This window comes from Drosophila pseudoobscura, chromosome 2, assembly GCF_009870125.1.
Source record: "Drosophila pseudoobscura strain MV-25-SWS-2005 chromosome 2, UCI_Dpse_MV25, whole genome shotgun sequence".
Classification (NCBI taxonomy): domain Eukaryota; kingdom Metazoa; phylum Arthropoda; class Insecta; order Diptera; family Drosophilidae; genus Drosophila; species Drosophila pseudoobscura.
Window position 1 is genome coordinate 21868855 of NC_046679.1, and position 23985 is coordinate 21892839.

At 44.0% G+C, this 23985-nt stretch overlaps 4 protein-coding genes and 1 long non-coding RNA gene across 12 annotated transcripts in view; 3 read left to right on the plus strand and 2 right to left on the minus strand.

The window, feature by feature from the left end:
• The window catches only part of Gyc88E (Guanylyl cyclase at 88E), a 42403-nt gene extending 35522 nt beyond the window's left edge, over positions 1-6881 (plus strand). Inside the window, exons 1-13 of one of the 4 annotated variants that reach the window (XM_033377040.1) lie at positions 1590-1634; positions 1722-2062; positions 2251-2476; positions 2546-3033; positions 3095-3218; positions 3288-3420; positions 3478-3704; positions 3769-3873; positions 3937-4234; positions 4297-5335; positions 5385-5618; positions 5675-5956; positions 6082-6881. In XM_033377040.1, coding sequence (XP_033232931.1) covers positions 2309-2476; positions 2546-3033; positions 3095-3218; positions 3288-3420; positions 3478-3704; positions 3769-3873; positions 3937-4234; positions 4297-5335; positions 5385-5618; positions 5675-5956; positions 6082-6253 — 3270 coding nt within the window. In that variant the 5' untranslated portion in view covers positions 1590-1634; positions 1722-2062; positions 2251-2308 and the 3' untranslated portion in view covers positions 6254-6881. Of the gene's footprint in view, positions 1-1589; positions 2063-2250; positions 2477-2545; positions 3034-3094; positions 3219-3287; positions 3421-3477; positions 3705-3768; positions 3874-3936; positions 4235-4296; positions 5336-5384; positions 5619-5674; positions 5957-6081 lie in introns of those variants that run through there. The other 3 variants (XM_033377039.1, XM_033377041.1, XM_003736681.3) reach the window with 3 other exon arrangements.
• A 625-nt stretch (positions 6882-7506) lies between these two features.
• Kpc1 (Kip1 ubiquitination-promoting complex subunit 1) lies at positions 7507-12503 on the minus strand. The gene is made up of 11 exons (XM_001359293.4): positions 12254-12503; positions 11945-12191; positions 11692-11837; positions 10896-11633; positions 10549-10831; positions 10164-10479; positions 9692-10095; positions 9519-9632; positions 8815-9465; positions 8153-8759; positions 7507-8099 (listed from the first exon to the last, which is right to left on the minus strand). Exons 1-11 carry the CDS (start codon positions 12415-12417, stop codon positions 7780-7782), a joined length of 3990 nt encoding a protein of 1329 aa, XP_001359330.3. The 5' UTR covers positions 12418-12503; the 3' UTR covers positions 7507-7779.
• A 468-nt stretch (positions 12504-12971) lies between these two features.
• LOC6897593 (transmembrane protein 165) lies at positions 12972-19531 on the plus strand. 5 transcript variants are annotated; one of them, XM_015182296.2, is made up of 7 exons: positions 12972-13122; positions 15613-15910; positions 15974-16270; positions 16330-16470; positions 17386-17961; positions 18528-18710; positions 18814-19531. In XM_015182296.2, the coding sequence occupies exons 2-7, from the start codon at positions 15731-15733 to the stop codon at positions 18991-18993; spliced, it is 1557 nt and encodes a 518-aa protein (XP_015037782.2). In that variant the 5' UTR covers positions 12972-13122; positions 15613-15730; the 3' UTR covers positions 18994-19531. The 5 variants fall into 5 exon arrangements, with proteins under 5 accessions (XP_015037782.2, XP_003736730.2, XP_033232933.1 ...); XM_033377042.1 differs by lacking the exon at positions 12972-13122 and adding an exon at positions 13340-13479; XM_015182295.2 differs by lacking the exon at positions 12972-13122 and adding an exon at positions 13539-13561.
• A 911-nt stretch (positions 19532-20442) lies between these two features.
• Spn88Ea (Serpin 88Ea) lies at positions 20443-23962 on the minus strand. The gene is made up of 3 exons (XM_001359296.5): positions 23825-23962; positions 20925-21924; positions 20443-20861 (listed from the first exon to the last, which is right to left on the minus strand). The coding sequence occupies exons 2-3, from the start codon at positions 21903-21905 to the stop codon at positions 20568-20570; spliced, it is 1275 nt and encodes a 424-aa protein (XP_001359333.2). The 5' UTR covers positions 21906-21924; positions 23825-23962; the 3' UTR covers positions 20443-20567.
• LOC26532808 (uncharacterized) lies at positions 21920-23292 on the plus strand. The gene is made up of 2 exons (XR_001451830.2): positions 21920-22358; positions 22423-23292. It is a non-coding gene; the product is annotated as an uncharacterized lncRNA (long non-coding RNA).
• Positions 23963-23985: the final 23 nt, after the last annotated feature.

Genomic DNA, 23985 nt, shown 5'->3' on the forward strand with positions numbered 1-23985 from the left:
GCCATTTTTGCTCAACCCAAAGGTCGGTAGCAGCAGAAATTTAAATAAATGGCCTGATATGCATAAATTTATGATTTCATACCCGATTTGCCATCTTGGAATTTATGTGCGAATGGATAATGGGGACGATGCTCAAAGCGCATGAAATGACTTTTGTGACAAAACAAGTGGCAGTAAACCATAAGCCAGAAGGAGAATCCCTGAATAGATTGCCACCTCAACCTCATCTCATCTCGCATGTCAAAACGTATTTGGATTCTGTGTGCCATCGCCTATTTGTAATTTGGATGCAATTGTTAGTTGGTTAGTGGGTTATATGGGGAATCCACATCATACCCAAGAGCGAGAGTGTGGATAAATTCCCAAACGAGTGGAGTCGAGTGCATGACTCAATTTACAGTTGACAAATTGACTTGGTTGGCAATCGAGACGAACATATGCGGATTGCACTTCATTCAGAGCGAAGCCATGGCAAAAGGAAACATATGCTACCAAATGCTATTCATTTGCAACGTGCCGCAAAACCTCAAGGAGTCGCAGAGGAGTGGCAGTGAAGAGAATCTTCTCAAATGCAATTTATTCTTAGAACCCATGGCCGACGAACGAGCCTCCGAGTCAGAGCCAGGTGCATCTCTTTGAATGCAATTCAATTAGCCCAGATTCAGAGCGAGAGCCCGGGCAAATAAATAGCAATTGTCTGTGCCGCCTTAATTGTCGGCCATGTACGAGTACAACTCAATTGGACTTGGCTAAATTAACAGCACAGCCACTTGGGCCACAGGCAATTACATAGCTCCTCCAGTCTCGGCCCCAAGGATAATGAACTCTCTCTCTCGTTTCTTGGGTTTCTTTTGCTGCTCCATGAAAATAATATAAGTTAATGTTTTAATGGCTTTATGGTCAATGTTGCCTGATACTTGCCAACTGCAACAAGCCAGGGTGAAAGCGCTACATGCCACATGATGTACCCTATATGTACATACATATAATGTAATTATTGCCACTAATTGAAAGTACTTTATGGCTTATTGGTTTGCGTGTAGCGGCTAATTTATTGAGGTTTCTTCACACTCGGCTGTGGAATTTGAAAGGGCAAGTAAGACGCATGAAGACTCAGCAAGGCTCGAAACCGAGAGAATTGTAATTTCATTAGCTCCTAAATATTATAAAGCTATAGGAATGCATATAAGTGCAATGCGAATGCCATTTTACAAGGACTGAAATGCGAAATGGACTCCAAAGCAAAACAAAAGTAGGATGAAAAATAGTCCTGGAGTTCATTAAATTTTTCAATACAAAACATATAAGAAGAATATATACTCGTTGGGTTGAAAATGCTTCCAGCGCTTCATACATTCACTGTAATATTTCACTTCCACCTTAAAGTTCGAAAAAACTGAAGGACAAAAGTAATTCAGCTCCTAAGTCAAACACCCATTTAAAGTTTTCCCTTGCAATATTATATAATTTATTTATATTCACGCTCGTCACTGACTTTTTAGTAATTTTTATAAATAATCCAGATCCAGTTTTTAACGTGCATTTCTTTCAAATTTACAAATAAATCCATTCTTGTAATTATAAGTCTTTTCAAAAATGAATAGCCTACGGAATGATTTCGTTTTCGTTGATGTGTAATTATCTTTTCTGGCACTTCATCTCTGCAAATGCCAGCAAATTTATACCCTAAACGTGCGGCCATTCCATCTCCCTGCGAGCAGGTCTTCTCCACCATTGACCCTGGCAATTGTTGGCCCAAAAACCAGCAAAGAGGCGTTGAAAGCCACTGCGAGACATTTGACTAAGGGGATGGAGAAGATTCGCATCGTTGCCACGAAAAATCAACAGAAAGACGGGGCAAAACGACTGGCGACTGGAGGCGCCGAATGTCTGCTGCAAAGAAACCACATCAACAATCAATTTTCAAATGATTTGGGCCTCCAAGTGGACACACACAGAAATTTGCACAGTTGTGCGGACAGACCAGAGCCCACTGGGCGTATGTGTAATGAAGAAACACTCTGTGGAAATTCGGATATATGTACATCAATTCTATTCAAAAGTATGGCAAGTCATAAAGAAAAGCTATAAAAAACGCAGAGAGGGCCGCCTAATATCGGTTGGGAATGTGTGTCAGGGATATTGGAAGAACATTTATATTGAGGGAATATTAAAGTAGTTTTCTACATTACCAATTAAGTTCCAAGCAGTCAAAGTGCCAATCAATTAATACCAATTCCCAATTAACAGGTCCCGCAATCAATGTCAGCCAAGTGAAGCCTAAGGAAACCAATTCCCCAGTGCCAACATGTACGGTCTGCTATTGGAGAATCTCTCCGAATACATCAAGTCTGTCTATGGCGAGGAGAAATGGGAGGACATCAGGCGGCAGGCGGGCATCGATTCGCCCTCGTTCAGCGTCCATCAAGTGTATCCTGAGAATCTACTCCAGAAATTGGCTAAAAAGGCTCAACAAGTGGGTCTACAAAAAACCATCTCTTTTTTGATAATTTCTTTACTCCAAATAAATATATTTCTATCTCAGGTTCTGGGTGTCTCCGAGCGCGAATTCATGGACCAAATGGGCGTCTATTTTGTGGGCTTTGTAGGTCAGTATGGTTATGATCGGGTCTTATCCGTTTTGGGTCGTCACATGCGTGACTTCCTCAATGGTTTAGACAACCTGCATGAGTACCTGAAGTTCTCGTACCCCCGGATGCGGGCACCCAGTTTCATCTGTGAGAACGAGACCAAGCAGGGCCTGACACTGCATTATCGCTCGAAGAGACGTGGCTTTGTCTACTACACAATGGGCCAGATACGGGAGGTGGCTAGGTACTTCTACCACAAGGAAATGCACATTGAATTGGTGCGCGAGGAGATCCTCTTCGATACGGTGCATGTAACCTTTCAGCTGACCTTTGATAATCGGGCCTTTACTTTGGCCTCGCTCGCCATGACCCGCGAGGAGAAACACTTGCCCATCAGTGCTCATGTGCTCTTCGAGATCTTTCCCTTTTGCATTGTTTTTGGGTAAGCATTTTGTAGTAAGCACTATATTTTGCATATTATGATGCTTTCTTCCCCCTTTCAGTGCTGATATGGTAGTACGCAGCATTGGTAACTCTTTAATGGTCATATTACCCGAGCTGTTGGGCAAGAAAATCACGGCCTGGTTCGATTTGGTACGCCCGCTGATTGCATTTAAATTTCAAACTGTAAGTAACAGATCACAATATTTGATTGTATCCCTAATAACCCATTAAAAACATCTATTTTCTTCTCAGATACTCAATCGCACCAATAACATATTCGAATTAGTCACCGTGGATCCCGTTACGGAGCGTATGGATGCCCAAAATGATGATCTGCTCTTACACGATGATGGCAGTGAACCTGAGAAGTCATTGAGGTTGAAAGGTAAATTAAGATTAATTTAAAGGCCCTCAAAATCTATAAATTTTTTTTGATTCACAGGTCAAATGGTCTACATGGAAAACTGGCGTATGATCATGTTCTTGGGCACACCCGTCATGCCGGATCTGACCTCTTTGATAACCACTGGTCTCTATATCAACGATCTGTCTATGCATGACTTTAGCAGGGATCTCATGTTGGCGGGCACTCAACAGTCGGTGGAACTGAAATTGGCCTTGGATCAAGAGCAGCAAAAGTCCAAGAAACTGGAAGAATCCATGCGATTGGTATGGTAAACATGGAGCAAGTTTCTGTAGAGACCTACATTTGTGTACCTTTTGTATTTTCCAGTTGGATGAGGAGATGCGGCGTACAGACGAGTTGCTGTATCAGATGATACCCAAACAGGTGGCAGATCGTCTCAGACGTGGCGAGAACCCCATAGATACCTGTGAGGTGAGTGGTGAGATTACTTCAACTAGAGTATCGTATAATAATATCTCCCCAAAATGTATGCAGATGTTTGATAGCGTCTCCATACTCTTCTCGGATATTGTAACCTTCACCGAGATCTGCAGTCGCATCACACCCATGGAAGTGGTGTCCATGCTGAATGCCATGTACTCGATTTTCGATAAGCTGACGGAACGGAATTCGGTCTACAAGGTGGAGACGATCGGCGATGCCTATATGGTGGTGGCTGGGGCACCCGACAAGGATGCCAATCATGCGGAGAGAGTCTGTGATATGGCCTTGGACATGGTGGATGCCATAACCGATCTGAAGGATCCCTCAACCGGTCAGCACTTGCGGATACGTAAGTGGAATCCATTATATAGAACTATGCTTCAATCTCTTTGTCTATCTATTCTCTGTCAGGTGTGGGTGTTCACTCTGGTGCCGTTGTGGCTGGAATCGTGGGTCTAAAGATGCCTCGCTATTGCCTTTTTGGCGACACTGTGAACACCGCCTCGCGCATGGAGTCCACCAGCATTGCCATGAAGGTGCACATATCCGAGTCGACGAAAATCCTAATCGGCCCCAGCTATAAGATCCTCGAGCGCGGCGAGATCGATGTCAAGGGCAAAGGCACTATGGCCACCTACTGGCTGGAGGAGCGTGAGAATCGACTTCCTCTGCAGTTGACCACTGGCATGCTGATGCATCCGATGGCCTCGGGTCCCGCGAGGGCCATAATGCCGGCTCCATCTAAGCCAGTGACTCCCATAGTGCCCCCTCTACCTGCTCCAGTTCCAGCAGCTGCTGCTGCCCCGCCAGTGGAGCATGCCAGCATTTCCGGTGTGGTCCTGACAGCCACGAATACCATAGCGGCAGCGGCGCACCTGACGCATCATCATCCGCCAGCAGCTGGAGGTGTGGCCGGAGGGCCTACAGGTGGAGGAGGAGCTGCACCGGCACAGGGAGACGATCGCAGTAGCCGCATCTACTCGCCGGTGACCTTTAAGGATGTGGCACGCCGAAGCATCGCCAACTCGCCCGTGCGGCACAGCTGCGGGTATTCCTATACCGATCAGGAGAAGCGACGCGATTCCCGATCCAACTCCACTGGCCATGTCTTTATGCGTTCCCCCTCCGATATTTTCGGCTCGCTTATTCTAGACACCGAGGAGTTCCTTGAGGATTTGCAGATGTCGCGCGGTTCACTGGTCAACAGCAACAACCATCCGCCTCCTTGCGGCTTCAGTCCCACGCCGCCCTTCCGCATCGGCAGTGCCCCGCCCAAACCGCGGCCCAGCAATCCGGACAAGTTCACGCCCGAGGAGCTGGCCGCCATGGATCAGCTGACGCCACCATCGACGGCTCCGGCCCGAGAGACGGCCACGTGCAGCAGTGCCAGCCTCAAGGGCGCTACCTCGAACGCCTCGCTGGACCGGGAAAAGACCGCATACAAGCTCAAGTAAGTCCTGGGATATCAAGATCAGCTCTCCAGCTCCACTTTTGAATAGGAAAATCACGTTCTCCAACAGCGCTAGTCTGGAGGCTCCTTCTCCGCCAGCCATGTCTGCTGTGGTCTGCCCGATGCGATCCAAGTCTCCACCGATAGCTGTGGCCACTGCTCCCCCAGTGGTGCCAGTCCAGGCCAGCACAAGCCATGGCAGTCGACCAGAGTCAAAGTGTTCGGTTTCATCCATTTCGCTTCACTCGCCGCCCCCGCATCGCGCCCAATCAGCGCCAGCAAGGTCATTTCCAGTCTGTAAAGTCTGAGCAAACATCAGCTAACCCTTTGATATTTTAGACCCCATTCCATGTCGAAGGCGGCGCGAAAGGCATTTCTGGCAGCCAAGCAAACCAAAGCCATGGAGAAGCTGGACAAGATGATCGAAGAGGTGCATGAGGTGGAGTCCCAGTCGACTGTAAAGGCGGCCAACATGCGGTTGGCCATCTTTGGACATGATGGTGGAGGAGGTGGTGGGGATCTGGCCGCTGGTGGTTGTCCTTTGTTCCTGCCTCCGCCGCCACAGCCCCAGCAGCGACTGATGGCTAGCTCTTTATCAGATTCGAGTATTTGTAATCATGGGTGAGTAGGGGGACAAATCACAGCCAGATTGAATACAGTAAACTGATGCTCGAGACCCAGCCAAAGACAACCATTTTATTATTGTATTATTTGTAAACTTGGCTAATACTCAACTCTTTCCACAGGCACAGTCATGCACCCAGCTGCCATCATGCACTGGAGCCAAAGATGAGCAACAGTCAGAGTTTCCAGCACAGTCCCCGAGGCGGGATCACCCATCAGTGCTGCAGTGGGTTCGGTCATGGCAATGGCAGACACTCGCATCGCATGCACTCGAATGCCTGTAGGATTCTGTAGAGGAACTGGAGTGCCGGAGTCCACCTTCACATTCATATCATGTATACTATTCTGATTCCGATTCTTCTCAATGTTCTCCGCGCGTGCTTTGTGGTCCAGTGATGAATAGTCGGCAATTATTAGAGTTTAGTTAGTTGTTGATACTCATAGAATATAGTAGGATATACCAGATGTACCTATATGTACCCCATACTCCCACGTTAGCTAGTCAAACAGGGCTTTAACACTTGGCAGATCGATGTCTACATACGCTAAAGAAACTGTATAAATTGTTATAGTACATACATGTAATATCTAACTAAATGTTGATCAAAAGATTTAAAATTTCTTGACACCTCAAATATGACAATACCACAAGGAACACACACAAAACAAATACAACATTTTCGAGTATGTCAGAAGATGAACAAAATATTGTAATCTAAGGCTTTTCACGCATTATCATGATACCACCTGAGGCAAGGTTTGCTCCAACAAAAATATATTATATTCTATATATATGAATGTATAATATATATGTAACATAAAACTCTATATATTTACTATATATATATTTTTAGTAGTTACATGTTTAAGGAGTAGGTTTTATGTGTACACCGCCTATTAAATAAATGTCTCCGAAATCCTATAGAACTTTTTATTTTCCATACGTTTTCAGAGGAGGTCCGACAGTTTCTGTGGTGCATTTGTATTTTATGATATAGAACAAAACATTTGCTACGAATTCTACTGATTGATAGGGTAAATTAATAGAAGTAATGAGGAAAAACAACTCTACATTCTTCTCCACATCATTTATCCACTCAATTAGTAGAATTTTAAATAGTTATTATTAAAATTATAGATTTAAAAACAATTTGGGTTAAGCTTATTAATATACCAGAAAACATATTATTTAAAAACTTTAACTATTTTAGATTAAGTTCTGTTGCATAATATTTATATTGAGATTCGCTTTCTAGGAGATCTTTTAAGCATATTGTACTTTAATAACATTTTACATTTAAATGCATAGATTACTTTTGATAACATTAAACATTTTTTAGATTTTATTTTTTTATAGATTCCGTTTTTAAAGTGGGAGATCATTAAAAATGTTCCATTTAAATGCATAGACATTGAATATTATTTTTAAATAGTCTTTGAGCAAGGATATGCTCTGATAAAAATGCAGATCTGACAGTTGGAAATCGGTATAGATATACTTATTTTACATGGGCTATGGAATCAGGCAAACGGAGATCATAATGCAGTATTTTGTGCTACTTAGTTTACTTTCAATTAATTGTTCTTTTCTCTTTACATTGCCTTTTTGGCATATCACATCTTAACTAATTTTTCGTAAGCATACAAGCCAAATAATAATTTAACTGAACGAATATCTTTATGGATTATACATATATGCATATAGTATGTTTATCTACACTTTTAGCGCAGCAGGTTGTCTTTTAACAGTGACTAGACTTGGTTGGGTTTTCAAGAGGAGTGTCTTTGGTTTAACATCGGTGGGTTTTGGGGCCTGGGTCTTAGGCCGCCTCGGTCAGGGGCGATTGAACGCCCTCGTCGTTGGAATAGATGAGCGTGCCATCCAAAGTTTCAATCGTCTGAATGGTGGTCTTGCAATAGAAACACACCTTGGAGTTCATCAGGTGCTGCATGATGCAATCGCTGCAGGACTGGTGCCTGCAGGGCGTGAATACTGCCGTGATGGGCTTGGCGCAGCAGATGGGACACAACGAATCCTCCGAAGGTAGTGTTATGTCCGATAGCAGAGTCTGCTTCATGCGCAGACCCTCAATGAGCCGCCGGATATTTTCAATTTCCTCCGAGTTCACGTGAGTGGGAACTGTGTGGAAAAATGGTTCAAGATTTGGCAGCTTTTAGAATCGATTTACTCACAATCCGACAGCGCAAACTTAATGATGGGCGGATCGGCCCGAATGCGCTTTGAGTTGTTGGGAAACGGCACCCTCACATCGTTGGTGAGCGGATCAATGTGCGGCCTGGCGGACGGATCAAAGTTCCCACGCGGTATATTCTTCTGTTCCAGCAGAGGCGTACGTATCTCACCCAAGGCGAACTCCAGCGTGGCAAATTGGAAGCTCGGATCGGTGAGGAAAGCGCGCGATATTCGCGTAACTTTTTGCGGTGTTATATCCATGTCCATCTCGCTGCGCATGAGGGCTAACAGTATGCCCAAGGCGGCTGTAATAATGGGGTAGTGTGTGACCGCATTGAGGTCGGCCGAACACATGTCAACCACAAATTGGAAGCAGCCGGGCGGCACGGTGACCCGAGATAGCACCTGACTGATTAACTGGCAGATTCGATTCAACAGAAGATCGCTATTCGGACGTGAGGGATCTGTAACGATTTCAGGCGACACGGTGATGATCATCTCCAGACACCGCATCAATGACACTGTCAGTTCGAAGCACATGGAGCAGATCTTGAGCTGTTTGGGCTCGAACAGTGTATTCTCCTGGCGCTGGGCAGTGTTTTGGATCTATTAGGGAAAAGAATGAGCGACTATTATTTACTATATGTTCTCTGTAGCCTACCTCCTGCAGCAACAGTATGAATTCCGAGAAGGCCCAATTCAGTTGACTCAGCACCGAGTTGAGAAAACTGGTGGCAAATGGTTCATCCTCAATCAGTTTGGAGCCAATTAAGCGCTGGAAATACTTTGATGGATTTGCGGGTGCTATATTATGGAGCAGTCCAGTGTGCGTCTCGTTCCTTGATCGACTGCGGCACAGACCCATATGCAGCGGTTGCGTACCGCCTTGCCAGACACAAGGCTGGCGGGCGTCCTTGTACCCATAGCCCTCGCCCATCCAGAAGCGCAGCAACAGCCAGTTGCTCTGGCCCCACGCCCGATTCTCGTACGGACGCAGTAGGGCACGCACCAGAGCCACTTGGGACCTGCGGGAGGATCGTTCCAGGGCTCGCACCCCGGATTTGTGGCAGGTGAGTGTGCCCAGGGCTTGAAGCAGCGAGTCCTTGCAGGAAGCAAGCACAATACGCGGGTCTGCCGAATGGACGCCCAAAAATTCCGCTGCTGAAATGACGGCGCAGTCGGAATCCGTCGCCTCGAACTGGGCTTTCATATCGTGATGGCTAAAGTCCATTACAGCGTCAAGCAGAATAGGTAAGGTATTCACATACACCTCGGGTACGAAGGAGAATAATGGACCCGTGTTTGAGGCACTCTTTAGGGAAGGGTAATATAGTCAATGTATCGATGGAATTCTAACGAGCTCACCGTCAGGGTGCGTATCATACGCTCCAGCATCCAGATAAGCAGGGAACGCCTGTGATTATTTAAGGCCACGCCACGAAGCCAGAGCTGCTTTCTGGACAGCGATATAGAACGGGTCTGCCAGATAATAAAACATGGATAAATCCTTTGCAGTCCTTTCTCTTTGTTAAACTCACCGCAAAAACGTTTTGACGCTGACCGAATTTGGAACGCAATTCTCCCATTACATGCTGATGTGCATCGTTCATGCAGACATTGGCATGCTGCTCGAGAGCCAGCAGCTTGCGTTCGATGTCCTCGCGGTAGTATTTCGTTTCCTTGAGTACATCGTTCAGTGCAGCAATCTCATCCCTTACAGAAGCTATTTTCACAATATACTTGTGCCCCGCCGAGTAGTAGAACATGATGCAAAGATCCAAGAGATCGCAGAGACTGGCTTCTATATCGACATTGCCTGGCGGTGCTTCTGCGCCCTGGTTACCTCGCGGACTGAGAAATTGCGTAAAGGTGGTGTTGCCGCCCTGCGTGTGTGCAATAACCGCCACGTCGTTCCCATTCTCACCCAGCAGGTAAAGAGCATCTTTAAAGAGAAACAGCATTAGGATAGAGGCATCCCATTCCCATACATAGATTAAGGCTAACACCTACCCATTGGGTTGCTCCGCAAATTGTTTCGATCCTCATCGTAGATCTGCTGTGTGCGAACCGATCCCAAACGAGCATCTATGTCGGGCCTGTGAACTTTGCGCAAATGCGATAGGACGCCGCCCACACGATCAAAGTGCATGTAGTCGAAAGTTCCATCGAAAAAGTAGTCGCTTTTCACCTCCACATTCATGCCGGGCAGCTCCTCCCTAAACATACTGCGAGCCTGATCGATCAGGATGCAGACAAAGGCCAATGCCACCGGAGCGTCCAAGGGATGCTGAATGCTCGACTGCATGAAAAAGAAAGCATGGAAGGGCTGCCCCAAATGGAAAAGTAAATTCAAGTATAAGTTGTCTACATTTAGAATAGAGATTATGAATCGTACCCTCTGCTCCATACTAAGATCGATCACATAGCGACGCAACTTGGACAGAAATATTGTACGACTGGAGGAACCTAGCGCAGAGCCATCTTTATTTATCATCAGCGTACTCAGGAAATCTTTTTGAGCCGCGTAAAGTGGCTCCGTCAACTTGCGCACCTTTTCCACAGCGTTGAGATACTTGTCCTTGGGCCCGTCAATGCCTTCCGTCCAGGCCAAGTGGTCGGGCAGCAGCTCTTCCATAATGTAGAACTCCAGTGGATGGATGTATAGAAAGAATGCGATGCTGGAATTGGGAAAATGGCATTTATCATAGCTTTATGTTGGATATGAATAGTCATCCTGCTCACCAATGCTTCTTAAATAATTTTCCCTCCAGCAAAAATTTCCTTGTCGGCTCATGCAGGCACAGACAATGCAACACGCTCAGCGCCTGACGATGCTTCTCATAGTCCAGGCCTTGTATCGTGTGCGTATAGGTGGCCAGCAGGGCATTCACCATCTTGCGCAGCACAAACTTTATTTCGTCGCCCTCCATGAAGTTCCAAAAGAGCGATAGCATACCCTGCAGCACACTGTGCGGATTCTCCTTCTCTGCTGTGAGACTGGTCATGCTCGAAATCCTTGCCAGCAGCACATCTTCAATGATATACGGGTCGAAGATCTCGTTCGTAAATCTTTCAATCAACAGGGTGGCAAAGATACAGTAAACTGTCTTCTTGGTAGACACTCGAGCTTCGCTCTGGTTGGCGGAGCCCTTGTACTGAGAATTGTATTTGGAGAAAATGCCAGAAAGGTTTGTGATGTAGTTCATCAGCAGATTGGCGCGTCGAAGCTTGAGTATGGGCCGAGCCATCAGAGGCAGAAATCCTGGTACTGGATACATGAACGGACGATTGCCGAAGTTCGCCTGAATCCCCTGGGTGTACCCCAGAGAGATGGCTGCATAGAAGGTAATGCCCGGACCCTTCTCCAGCTTATTGAAGGCCACGCCCATCGAGCGCCCATTGCGATAGTACTCAATGAGCTCATTATCCACATCGAGGGTCACACCAATAATGTCCCCAATCTGCCATTTGTCGCCGTATCTAAAAGGGAGAGACGTTACTAAACATCAGTATTCCAGTTTTAAAAAAAAGGTCATACTTTTTAGTGGATATATGCCAGATCTGCTGTTTGCTGCCATCATAGCCGTAGCTCAATTTGGTATCCCCAACACCGCTATTTTCATTGAACTGACAAGTGCTGGAGGCCCAGCCCATCTGCATGACTCCCTTGGTGTGAAGTTGAACCTAAAAAAAGGTCAAGTTCTCAGTACGTGCGCACGTGCAACTCACACTCCGGCTTCGCATGTGTCATTGACCGATGGCCAGCCCTTTAACCCGTAAATAGAGATTACCTCATACATCCAACGGCCGCCATAAACGCAACAATTTGTTCGCACTGTATTGAAACTACCTTGGGAGCGCAAGGCCAGCCTGTCCGAGGATACGCGCACTGTGGTGGTGTAGTCCACATCGAATATGGTCAAATCGGGCCCAATACGGGACTCTGTCTCCGTATATAAGCGACGAATTTCCTCGTTGCTGTCGGTTTGTATTTGCTGAAATTTGTCGTCCAACCATGTCTTCACGATGCTCATTTGCCTTCACAAAAAGACACAGAGATCAGCTGGGCTTTAGACTTTCATATTCAAACAACCACTTACTTTGAAACGGACCACTCGTCCATCTTGAGCGGCTTCGGGTCCGCCACCGTGGAACAATTGGCTCCTTCCAAGTCATCGTCCAGGTCTGAATAGGGATTCTCCTGCTCCAGCTGCTCGAAGATATTTTCATTGAATACTTTTACGAATAATTTAGATATCGACATCTTGGCACTGTCATATCATTGCTTGCTTTATCGGAAGCACGCTCCTTTCAAAATCAATTCCCCGTCAGGATTCTATAGGCATTAGAGATGAGCAACAGCTGTCTAACGGTGGCAAATATCGAATCACGATGGGCGCGAAATTTCTTATATATTTAATTTTAACATACATATACAAAATAAACTGACCTCAATCCAGAGAGATTAACTAAGTAATTTTCAATAAAATAAACCAAATTTACACATCTTAAATATTTTCGAATGGTCTAATATTCAAGCGCAAAATATATCGCAGGATCTACTCATCTCTATGTATGGCGCGAACAGCTGTTTCAACTGTATACTCCACACTGTCACATCGATAACGATTTAAAAGATTTATTTCTGGCGAATTACGGGGCTATATATTATTCTCTTCTTTATATCTTGACGTCGAAATTGAGTCTTTGACGGTCCGACCTTATATTTTATTGATCAGCACTCTCCTACAACGCAAAAATGAGTCGTAATTTTGAATGGCCAATAGAAAGGGGTATCAAGATATATTAGGCAAAGGGGGTGGATTTTACCTTGCAAGCGTTGCGTTTTCTGGCCGTGTTGTTTCTTGTCCATACCCTCTTTTTCCTCCCATTATGTAGCAAATGTGTAGTTACCGTGTATTTGCCTTGTAAATGTAATAAGTCAGCACACATTTTAGAATCGAAAAAGGTAAAGACGTGTTTTTTTTTTTGCAACTCCAGCAAATGCGACTAATCTAATTATAGTTACAATTACCTATAATTTGATTAGCGCCAAAACGGGCCTTTTTTAACTGTGACAAGTGATTTTCGCGTTTTAATTGCATTTTAAATGAATATCAAATTGTCTGCGTCAGCGGCAAAGTGTTTGTCTTTAGTGATAGTGATGCCAACGCTTGAAACAGAAATGGCTAGATTTGGCTTTAAAACAGCTAAAGCCAATTAAAGTGCCAATAGAAACGCAATGATAACAATACTGCTACTAAATGTTGCAGTTTTAATGATTGACTAGGCTTAATTATACGACGCCTGACCTTGTGACTATAAGGTTGTAATGGAGTAAATTAAAGGAATGGTAGAATTTTGCTACAGCCAAGTAGTCAGTACAAGCGAACGGTGGACGGTGGGCGGTAGGTTGATCACGAAAATAGAAAATTCGCAAGAGAAAAAATAGAAGGGGGAAATAGAAATCAATGCCAAGCCATTCGAAAAAGAAAGAGCATTGAGCATTACAACACGCGAACGTACGGCCCATAAATGAATATTAATATTTCAGTTTGAGCAGCAAATTCTAATCATTCAATTGATTTATCTGTACAGTTTCCCGACCCGTTTTGATTCTTTTTTTTGCGGAGAGAGCAATCAGCGAGTGTCGTCCGTCTGTGTCTGGTTTGTCTTTCTGTGTGTTGTTTGTATTTTGAATTCAGTTTAATAGAACTGGAAATATATGTATTAGCTAATTATTATTACCCCTGTCTCCCCGGACGTTGTTTGTGCAAGTTCATCTAACTGGTGTAAAGCCGCCCGCCCCCGACAACAGGCTACTGTATCGTATGTCTTATCAGTGCCCACTTGCGTTCTGTTCATTAAGAGTGTCGTTGTCCGACGTAACCGCCTTACGTACATATGTATGTATATACATATATATGTATATATATATATGTGTACATATGTATATACGTAGTAGTCAAGTTCTATGTGGAAAGAAGAACAGGCATGTGTTTGCATAACGAAAGCTCTCCCTCTATGGGCGGGCATCCTCAGACCTTTTGCGTCTTAAAAACCACTCCAAACTCGTTAATCTCTTATTGAACACATAAATATCCACTTTTTCCTCCTCCAAGTGCTCTGTGACGTAGGAGTATTATGAGAAGTACCCTTGCCGTTTCATGCATCTTTTTGTCAGAAATACGGAATATTCGTCTGATTTTAATACACACGAAAGGAAAGGTGGTGATGCTGATCAAAAATATATAACCATAATACCCGCTGAAAAAGTATAAGATCAGAAATTATCATTAACACAGAAAGATGACGCGTAAAAAGAACAGAATGGATGATTTATGATAAGCAAATGGGAAGCCCATGACTGTGGAACCTCACAGAAAAGATTCCCCCGCCCAGACTCTTTTGTAAACAAGAATTGCTCATATCATACGGATATTAAATAAAATAAACTCCCCTCTGTTTGTGGGGTTTACTTATAGCAAATATATACTTCAGGATATGAAAGAAAATCTTAGTCATGATTCTGTCAAATAATTGTTAGAATTATCTCTGAAATGAAAACCAGATAACAGTACCAATGCCTAATTTCCCATTGTAATGAGACTGAAACTATGCTGAATATGGAAAACTGTAGCATGAAAGAATAAAATCATGAATTTACACTTTTGTATACATACATAAGTAGATAGCAATCACATTTTTTGTGAAACTGTTGTCGGTCACGTATTTATACCCTATCTCTAGAGGGCTCTTCAATTGAAAATACAAGAAATTAATTGATTAAAAATTGTCCCGACTAAACGATTCTTCCGAATATTTCTTTCTTTATTTTCAAGAAAATTTGGCTTCCAAAATATTTGTAGAAATATAAATTGAAATAAATAAAATAATAAATAAACTTGCACGCCCAGTATCCACCTTTTCGGTTAGAATATCATATTTGTTTAGACCTTCCGCGTGGAGGTTAATTTAAAAGAAAAAGATAATAAAAGACAAACCTAAATATTTGTGGCTCCAACATCCCAGAGAGATATGCCAAAGATATAAAAAGAGTAGATTCCCCGCAGAGTATTACGTATTCTGAGTGAACGAATATCCCCCGAAAACATTATCTAATCGATGGTTGAAGTGCCGCTGCCGTTGCCTGTACCTCTGACGTATTGAATGGTCTGTCGAGCGGCCGGATCATAGCAGATCTTATGTTATAGAGTTCTTAATTACCTAATAGGAGTCTCTGCCTGCCTGTGGAAGCAGCTACACTTGTCACAGTACGAGGCAGCCTGGCCTTATCTCTGGCCGGCCTGACATTCGCCTGCTATCGAGCTCAGATTTTACTTGGCCAAACACAGACATGCACACAGGCAATTTTCTGTGTTTGCCATATACAAATAAAGCCGCTGGAGAACACTTTTTGCCTGATTAGCGAACCGATTCTGACTTCATTTCTTTGCAGTCGGTCACACGAAACGGACACGTCATATCGTTACCACGGATAACCCAGAGAAGAAGAATACGAATACCATTTGCATGAGGCTGGCTTAAAGAGCGGATACAGCACAGACAGCACCAAGATGTCACAAAATCAATCCTACTTCTGGCAAACCACCAGAAACAATGTATACCTGAAGCGTTCCGCCAAATGGCACATGGCGCTGGCCCTGATGGTAATCCTCACATTCTCGACGATATGTGCGGCAGAATTTCAGCATGAAAACGAAGACAATGTGGCCGTACAATCGGGAATACAGAGCGTAAGTCCATTGACCATACGGCCGATTCGATTTCTTTATCTTATTTCTCTGATATTTTTACAGGGCGTGGTGGAGGATCAATTGGTTGGGAACAGAGCAACGGACCTAAATGAATTACCAGATAAACCCACAGATACGGATCATCGGCAGGCCAAGGGCAAGGGGAATTTTATCGATGCGTTCACAGCATCGATATCTGTTATACTTTTAACAGAACTAGGCGATAAGACATTCTTTATTGCTGCCATAATGGCCATGCGCCATCCCCGTTTGATTGTCTTTGGCGGTGCTATTGCCGCCTTGGCCCTTATGACGGTACTCTCATGCGTATTTGGCATGGCAGCGAACTTTATTCCTAAGGTAGGTTTCCATTTCTTTCGGAATAGGACTGTAACCCTAAGCTCTTTGTTTCTCTACAGATTTATACGTATTATATCTCAACTGCATTATTTTTAATATTCGGCTTGAAAATGCTGTACGATGGCTACAAGATGAAACCAACCGATGCTCAAGAGGAGCTCGAAGAGGTCCAAACCGATTTGCGTAAGCGCGAAGATGAGGTAAGTTCTGTTTTCCTATATTTTGTATATTGTTAATTATTAGTAGTTATATGTTGTAGTTCCCTTCTTACTATATCCAAGTAGTTTTTGCTTGTGGCATATCTATATTTATTATTTTTTTTAAGTTGACTTTACGCTTTTGTTAATAGCTCGCTTGATATGTGGTTTTCTATTATTAAGCCCTGGCAATACTGTACAGAAACAATCGAAATGCAAGGCCAAAGCGATCACTTCATAAACCTTAGCCTTGGTATTCAAAATCCAATTTGAACTTCAGTACGCTATTTCAATCTCATTTTCTACACGAGGGTCGCGAACAATTACAAATACTAATCCAACACGAGCCCCGAAGCTTTCTCATAATTTTAATTATAGCTTAATTGCATGGGAATACAAATTATTTAATTAACCTCTCGACCTTAAAAAATCCACAAGCTGGCGTCGTTGCGGAATGTTGGCATTGAAACAGCACAAGGGTTGCCACAACTCTCATTTTCTCTGGCTTTAAATTGTTTATTTTCTTCCTGATTTGTTTTATGTTACAAAAAAAAAAACACACCACACACATACACATAAGCCTAATATGTGACTAATTGCACGTCTTCCGCATATCAACAGCCAAAGAGTTTTTTGCAAAAATTTGTATACAAAAAAAAAATACTAAAACAAAGAAACGTTTGATATGGAAAAGCTTTTTGCCAGAAGACAATTCCACCTGAATATTAATCAAAAACCCAAACATAAATTTCTGAAAACAAATCTAAGCTAATGCAAATTTTAATTATTTTTTCTTTCAAACAAAAAAAAAATATAAAACGATTTAAATTATTTTGAAAACTGATTCGAAAACCTAAACCAATAAACTACCTAAAAAATAAAACAAATAAATGCTGAATTATGCGATAATTTCTCTAGTTGCTGCGCAAGGCAACGCGCAAGTACGAGGATACGGAGACCAAGCGAAAGAATAGCAACTCGGACAAGGAGGATGCCAGCGAGCAGGCTCTCATCCATGGCCGCAACTCCATTGTTATTGTCCCCGGCTCGGGAGCCGGCAACGACTCCGACATGCAGCATCGTCAGCGACGCAACAATAACAATAATAACACCACCAATTCTACTAGTAAGCAAAATAGCTGTGATAAAACTGGCAACGATGATGGCGACGACTACCGCGAGTCCGAGGTGTTCCTCAAGGATGGCAATCGCATTGTGGAACAGCTCAAGCTGAAGACCTTCCACAGCAGCAGCCCGTCGCACTCGGCGGCATCATCGAACCAGACCGAACAAACCCAATGTGAAAGCCCACGCAACAATCTGAATCTGAACGGCTCCTCCTCCGTGGCGGGTGATCTGACTGATCCGGCAACTGGGGTGGCGCTGGAGCCGCGTGCTCCCCTGGCCGGACACGAGAGCATGCATAGTCTGAGTGGCAGCTTGAAGGGCGACGAGGACCTGGCTGGCACCGGCAATGGCACTCTTAAAGCACGGGTTAGGCCACCATAATAAGAACATATAACTATGAAAGCCATAACCGACCATAACTACTGTGGTTGTTTAATTTTCATATTCGTTTCACATGCTTGTTGCCCTCAAAAAACTGACACATTCAAACACACATACACGAAATACAGTGACACCTTCGCAGTCACATCACCATCCTCAATCATCGAAAATCGAAATTAGTTCCATTGTTCATTGATTTACTTTTAAAAATTTTTATTTTAAGTCGGATTTGGAGTATGGTTTGTGGGAGTCACTGTACTTTGGTCCACCCATTCCCGCACCACACTGTTTCATTCTCATGCATTCCGTACAGTGTTCCAACTCATCTCATGGATTTTTTGCATGTTTTCTTGAAGTGATCGTTTTCTTGCTTATTACATTTTTGGTTTTTCCCCCACAGAAAATTATTCGTTCCCTGTGACAAAAAGTCCTTCGATGTTTATGATTTGCAATTCCTCTTGTTTGCGCACATTTTCATCGACATTTTCTTATGGGCTTTCGGCCCATAATTTATCCACCTAATCCTGAATGGTATATATTTTCTCTTGTAGCTGGACCGTGATGTGAATGCTGCTCTTGTCCATGATGCCGAGAGTGGTCGCCGTCGTCCGCTGCAGCGACGTGGTGCCGGCTACTTCACCTGGCGCATCTTGGCCCAGGCCTTTACGATGACCTTCCTCGCCGAGTGGGGTGATCGCTCTCAGTTGACCACCATTATTCTCGCTGCCAGCAAGGTATTCATTTTTATGCAGCAACAAATCTATCCCACAGCTTATAATATTCTAAACTAATTTAGCTAGTTTCTATACTAATTAAATCCCATTTTGCACATTCCAGGACGTTTACGGCGTAATTGCTGGCGGTATTATTGGCCATTGCATCTGCACTGGCCTGGCTGTGATTGGAGGTCGTCTGGTGGCTTCCAAAATCTCTGTGCGCACTGTCACCATTGTTGGTGGCATCGTATTCATTGGCTTCGCTGCCTACGCTGTTCTCATGCCACCCGATGACTTGTAGACAACCAACAAAGAGATTTGCCGCCCGTTGACGACCACCACAAAAAATATATATATTCAAGATTTAGTTATAGTTAAGACCACTGTTTATTCGAGGAGCACCAGGCATTGCTTAATGTTAAAATGAATATTGGATTCGCTTGCTAACCGAAAACCTAACCTAATCGAAAAAACAAAAGTGCCTTCAGTGCTTTTCGCCTCGGCCATGACATATTTAAAAATTTAGTCCCACAATGAATTTCGTTTTTGCCCCTGGCTGCCCTTTGCCAATAGCCAGCCTCACTGTATGTCCCATTGTCTAGTATTGATTTGAATGTTCATTTATGTGTTTAGTATTAAAGTTGAAAGTTGATTATATTGTACATACGCGTGCTTGTGTAACCAGGTTGCCTAGGCTCCTCCTCAAAGTTGAAACAAAACCAGCCCTTCCCTTCTATGCATGTTTACTTAAAAAACCCCCACAATGAAACTTTGTACAATTGATTATTTATGCGATTTTTGTATGAAGAATTTAGTAAATTGAGCAAAACTAAAATGTACAAATGGTATTTGAATTGGTGGAGTGAAATGAGCAACTGGGTGGATCTTAAAAGCCGCGTCTTTAAATCGCCATTAAGGGAATAACCCCTTAATGCCTCATCTGCTTGAACTCGTAGATAAGACGATTCGAGTCTGCGAATCCGCGCAGACAATAACACATCGTGAGTCACGTGGGGGAAAAGCACAATACCCAGTATTCAGTCATATGTAATCTTATGTCTTCAACAGCTTATATTCCTGCACTCCGTCCATCTTTTTTCCACATAATGATAATAATTCCAGCTGTTTCCATAACGCACATTCGATTATACGTATATCCCTCTTCCCACCAACGAAGTACCTTCGACTGTTTTATCTCGCTCACTCCGCTAGAGATCGCCTCTAGAAGCAAATTAGAGCAAGCGGGTAGCAGGGAAGTGAGCCAGGAGATCTCATCTATTCCTAATTCTTAAATATAGTAGAAACTATAATTGTTTATCATTTTGAATCTTCGGGTATTCTCGTATCTTTAAAATTATTGATGCCACAGAATTTTTTACTTTTGCGGAAGGGTGCATGCACAAATTTTGGAATACACTTGTTTCTGCATGATATCACAGGGGATATAAAATTGGTTTGCTCTAGCTCAAACAAGACGGACAGACAGACATGGGTATATCGACTCAGCTATTGATGCTGATCAAGAATATATATACTATACACTTCCTTCTGGACCTTAAAAACATCCACTTTCGCCAAAAAAGTAATATAACACTATATTAATTTTGAGTATCGGGTATAAAAAATCTCTAGGCTCTTTAAAGGTCACTGTACCTCCGGATGCCATATTGATTGCAGGGATGACCCTCGTGAATCAACTCTTCTTATGGCCTTATCGGGTCGGTGCCTTTTTCAGAGCGATAAAATGACGTCACTTGTTATTGGCATAATTTATTATCGTACATATATAATTAAACGTTTACATCGTCATTTACAGTCGAGACAGAATTTTTTTAGGTTAATTAGGAAATAACAAGGAGAAGTAGGATCGCGGATTTACTGTTTTATTGTCTTGGGATCGCGATAGATGCCCGTGAACAGGATCGCCTTGGAGGCGTGATCCCAGATGAGGAACACGAACGGATGGTTGCACTCGAACTTGGTGGGCTCGATGGGTCGGGCCGAGCGGTAGCTGACCAAAACAGTGGCGGCCGCCGCCGTGCTGCCCTCCTCATCGACCTTGATCTTGGCCACATGCTTGGCATCGCCAAACGAAACGCTCCCATCGGTGAAGTCATGGAAAGTGGCAGTCGGTTCGAATATCTTGGTGATTCCCATTTTTGCGAGTATCTAAGAGGTTAAATTTACAGATTAGTAGAGTTAAACGTGGAGCAACATGTGTTCGTGGCTTACGGGGACCAATTCCAGACGCTGCTCGAACTCAAACTTGGGTATCGACACCTCAATCTCACGTGGCATGGCATTGTCGAGGGACTCCTCCAGGGTTTTGGCATTTAGGCGGGACAGTACGTCCTCCAGGGATCCGCTATTGAAGGGTGGCAGCACCACTACCATGGACATGTTAGAGTTTGTCTCCTCATCCTCCTCGGCCTCGTTATAAGATGTGCGGTAGGGCATCTGCAGGACATGGGCACGCAGCTGCTCATCCACGTTATGCAGGAAGGTACCTTTCTGGTGCATCATGGGCACAAACGAGGCGTTCGTGCTGGACGTATAGAACGGCTTCTGGGCGGTGTTGTTAACCTCAAACTTGCTGATCCACTGGCCCTTGAAGTAGGCTGCATTGGCCAGAGCCAGTTGGGTGCGGGCATCGATGTCGCCCGGGGCCAGCATGTCCTTGATCTGATTGTGCGTCTCGGAGGCTATCCAGTCATTGATCTGAATGCGCGACTCCTCGGGCTTACCCTTGAAGTCCAGCTTCACGATTTCGTCGCTGAAGCGGGTCTCCAGGCAGCTCGCCAGAATCGTTTCCTGACAGAAGTACATGCGATCCGCCGACGAGAACTCCAGGGGCGACTTCCTGGACCTGGTCTCGCGGTTCCGCTTCTCCAGGCTGTAGGCGCTGCGCACCATTTCCTTGGACTCGGCCCAGTCCAGGTAAAGGACGCTGCTCAGCTGCTGCTCCGTCTCGCCGGTGGCCCCAAAGTAGGCCAGCAGCAGGGCATGGTAGGTGCTGTACGGCGAGAAGAACACGTTGTCGTTGGGCGTGGACGTGCGGATCACGTCCAGCATGGATACGGCAAAGTTCTGCTGACCGCGGTACAGATTCAGGCGCTTCCCCAGGAATTTGTTGTCGGGCTTGACGCTGCATAGCTCGGCGCTGAGGAAGGCCGGGAGCAGCACCAGAAACAGGGACAGGCTAAGGAGTTTCATTCTGTTTACTACGGGGTATCTGTTGGTTGGCAGGAGGAGAGGAAGGCCTATTAATTAGTGACCTTGAACTGTGGGCGGGTCTAATATTCAGCGCTCGGGCGTTATCTGTTGCCCCTACGTGACTGGAGCTCAAGATTTTGTTTGCTTGACAATTTATGTTCCGACGACGTGATTAGAGAGACTGACTGGAGAGCACTCAAAGTGGCTAAATTTATGCAGGTTCCAGGCAGAGTTGACATATAATTCTCCCTAAAAACAGATCACCGAATTTCTTATCACCTTAGACTCATGAATAGTTTCCCCTGAAAAGCCATAGATTATGGCAGTAATAAGGTTCAATTTGGGTTTTCCAAATAAATCAAAGTGGGTGGCAGCCCTGCTGGCAAGCGTAACAACACTCATTTAAGCCGAATCGGCCGGATGATTCACTCCAAAGCAAAGCTTTCCCACTGCGTACAGTTATAAGTAGATAGGTATTTATCTTTAAGCGACTGACAATTGCAACATCTCTCTGCAGGCCGAACAAAAGTGAAAGTTTCCCCCATCTCCCATGTCCCCCTGCACTGGAAATTCGCAACTATATGGCTGTTGCTGTTGTTGTTGCTGTCATACATAATGAACCGTTGCTTTGTGCATGCACCGAAGCGAGCATAAAAGAGCAACAGCTAGAGAGAGAGAGAGAAAAAGCTTAAGTACTGGCTAGACTAGGCTTGAAGATATCTTTTATGTGGTCTCCCTTCGGAATTTAGTATCTCTTTTGTATTGTCATTGCTATTGCCAGTGGGCTTAGATTACATATTGACCCAACAAAAACTATATACATACATATATGTATACCCCAGAGCAATAGTGCGTAAAATATTGTTGCTGGCAAAGCTGGCGCTGTTCCGTTTAGCCATAAATTTAAGCGCCAGGCTGCAGCTTTTGTACCAGCTGAGCGGTGACGATGTCGCTAACGATTGCGTGATTGCAGCAAAGCAATGAAAATGGCTTTTGTATTTAAAATAAAAAACCCAAAATTAACATTTCCAGTAACCGGTTGCAGATTCAGAGCAGAGCCAGATACAGAGACAGAGGCCCTACGGAGATCGAAGAGACTCCGCCGACACAACGTGATTCATGACGGGACAAATAAATGGTCGGCGCTATACACCCGTATTTTAGCGCGTGTATGCTCATTGTTGACCCTGTACGAGTATTGGCGATTTTGTAATTGGTTTTTCTGCTGTTTGTATTTTTACTGTACGAGTATATTGACGTATTGTTTGCGTGATGCGCGCCTGCGCCGCCGCCATTGAAGCTCTTGCGATCTGCACCCACTTGTAGTTGAAGTGGGAGACGAGACGGGTTTTTGGGAAAATCCCAATTATTGAACAACAATTTATTATGAATACTCGTAGGGGAAGACTCTCAGGCTGTCAGCTTAAAAAGCTGCACTGAACTTGGCTTTAAATAGATCTTTATTGTTTCATTGGAATTGCTATATTTCTTGTTTAGTTTTTTTATTCTTGCGAATTTCTGTGAACTCTTGTGTCACCTTCCTGGAATTCTTCGCGATTCCTTGAAACTGACCTCCGATTGATCTCATTTAAGACCATTTAAAATCAATGCTGATAACAATTCCAATTGAAACGCTGCTTCATTGGAAACTCCGCGGAAAAAATCCAAAAAATTATTATAAATACGAAATAGCGCAATTCATTGCCTCATTTAAATTGCGGGCGACAAATATGTATGTACATTCAATTACATTAATATACGCGTATACAGACACACAGGGCACTGAGGCATATAGATATGCTGATTAAAATTGCGAAACTATACTAAAAAAGGCAAAGACTCGCGCTGGGTTCAATCTTTCTAACACAAATATTGGTACTATAACTACCGATGAATAACAATTCAGTAATATAATGTACCTTATTTTATATACCGAAATTTTTACGGAAACTTGTCCGTGGCGGTTGCGTTTTTTAACTGAATTGAATTTAATTATTAAAATGCAAAAGCTTCCCAAGCGCGGCTTCGGTGTATATATATTGGTTGATATCGATAGCCAGCAGTTTTCAGCTGTTTTGAG

Bases quoted from the DNA above. Each gene is read 5' to 3' on its own strand.
- Spn88Ea (XM_001359296.5), bottom strand. From the start codon at position 21,905: ATGAAACTCCTTAGCCTGTCCCTGTTTCTGGTGCTGCTCCCGGCCTTC. The intron at 20,862-20,924 runs GTAAGCCACGAA...TTAACCTCTTAG, and splicing joins AGCGTCTGGAATTGGTCCCC to ATACTCGCAAAAATGGGAAT.
- LOC6897593 (XM_015182296.2), top strand. From the start codon at position 15,731: ATGTCACAAAATCAATCCTACTTCTGGCAAACCACCAGAAACAATGTA. The intron at 15,911-15,973 runs GTAAGTCCATTG...ATATTTTTACAG, and splicing joins TACAATCGGGAATACAGAGC to GGCGTGGTGGAGGATCAATT. The intron at 18,711-18,813 runs GTATTCATTTTT...TGCACATTCCAG, and splicing joins TTATTCTCGCTGCCAGCAAG to GACGTTTACGGCGTAATTGC.
- Kpc1 (XM_001359293.4), bottom strand. From the start codon at position 12,417: ATGTCGATATCTAAATTATTCGTAAAAGTATTCAATGAAAATATCTTC. The intron at 10,096-10,163 runs GTAGGTGTTAGC...TTCTCTTTAAAG, and splicing joins TTTGCGGAGCAACCCAATGG to ATGCTCTTTACCTGCTGGGT. The intron at 8,100-8,152 runs GTGAGTAAATCG...TTTTCCACACAG, and splicing joins TAAGTTTGCGCTGTCGGATT to TTCCCACTCACGTGAACTCG.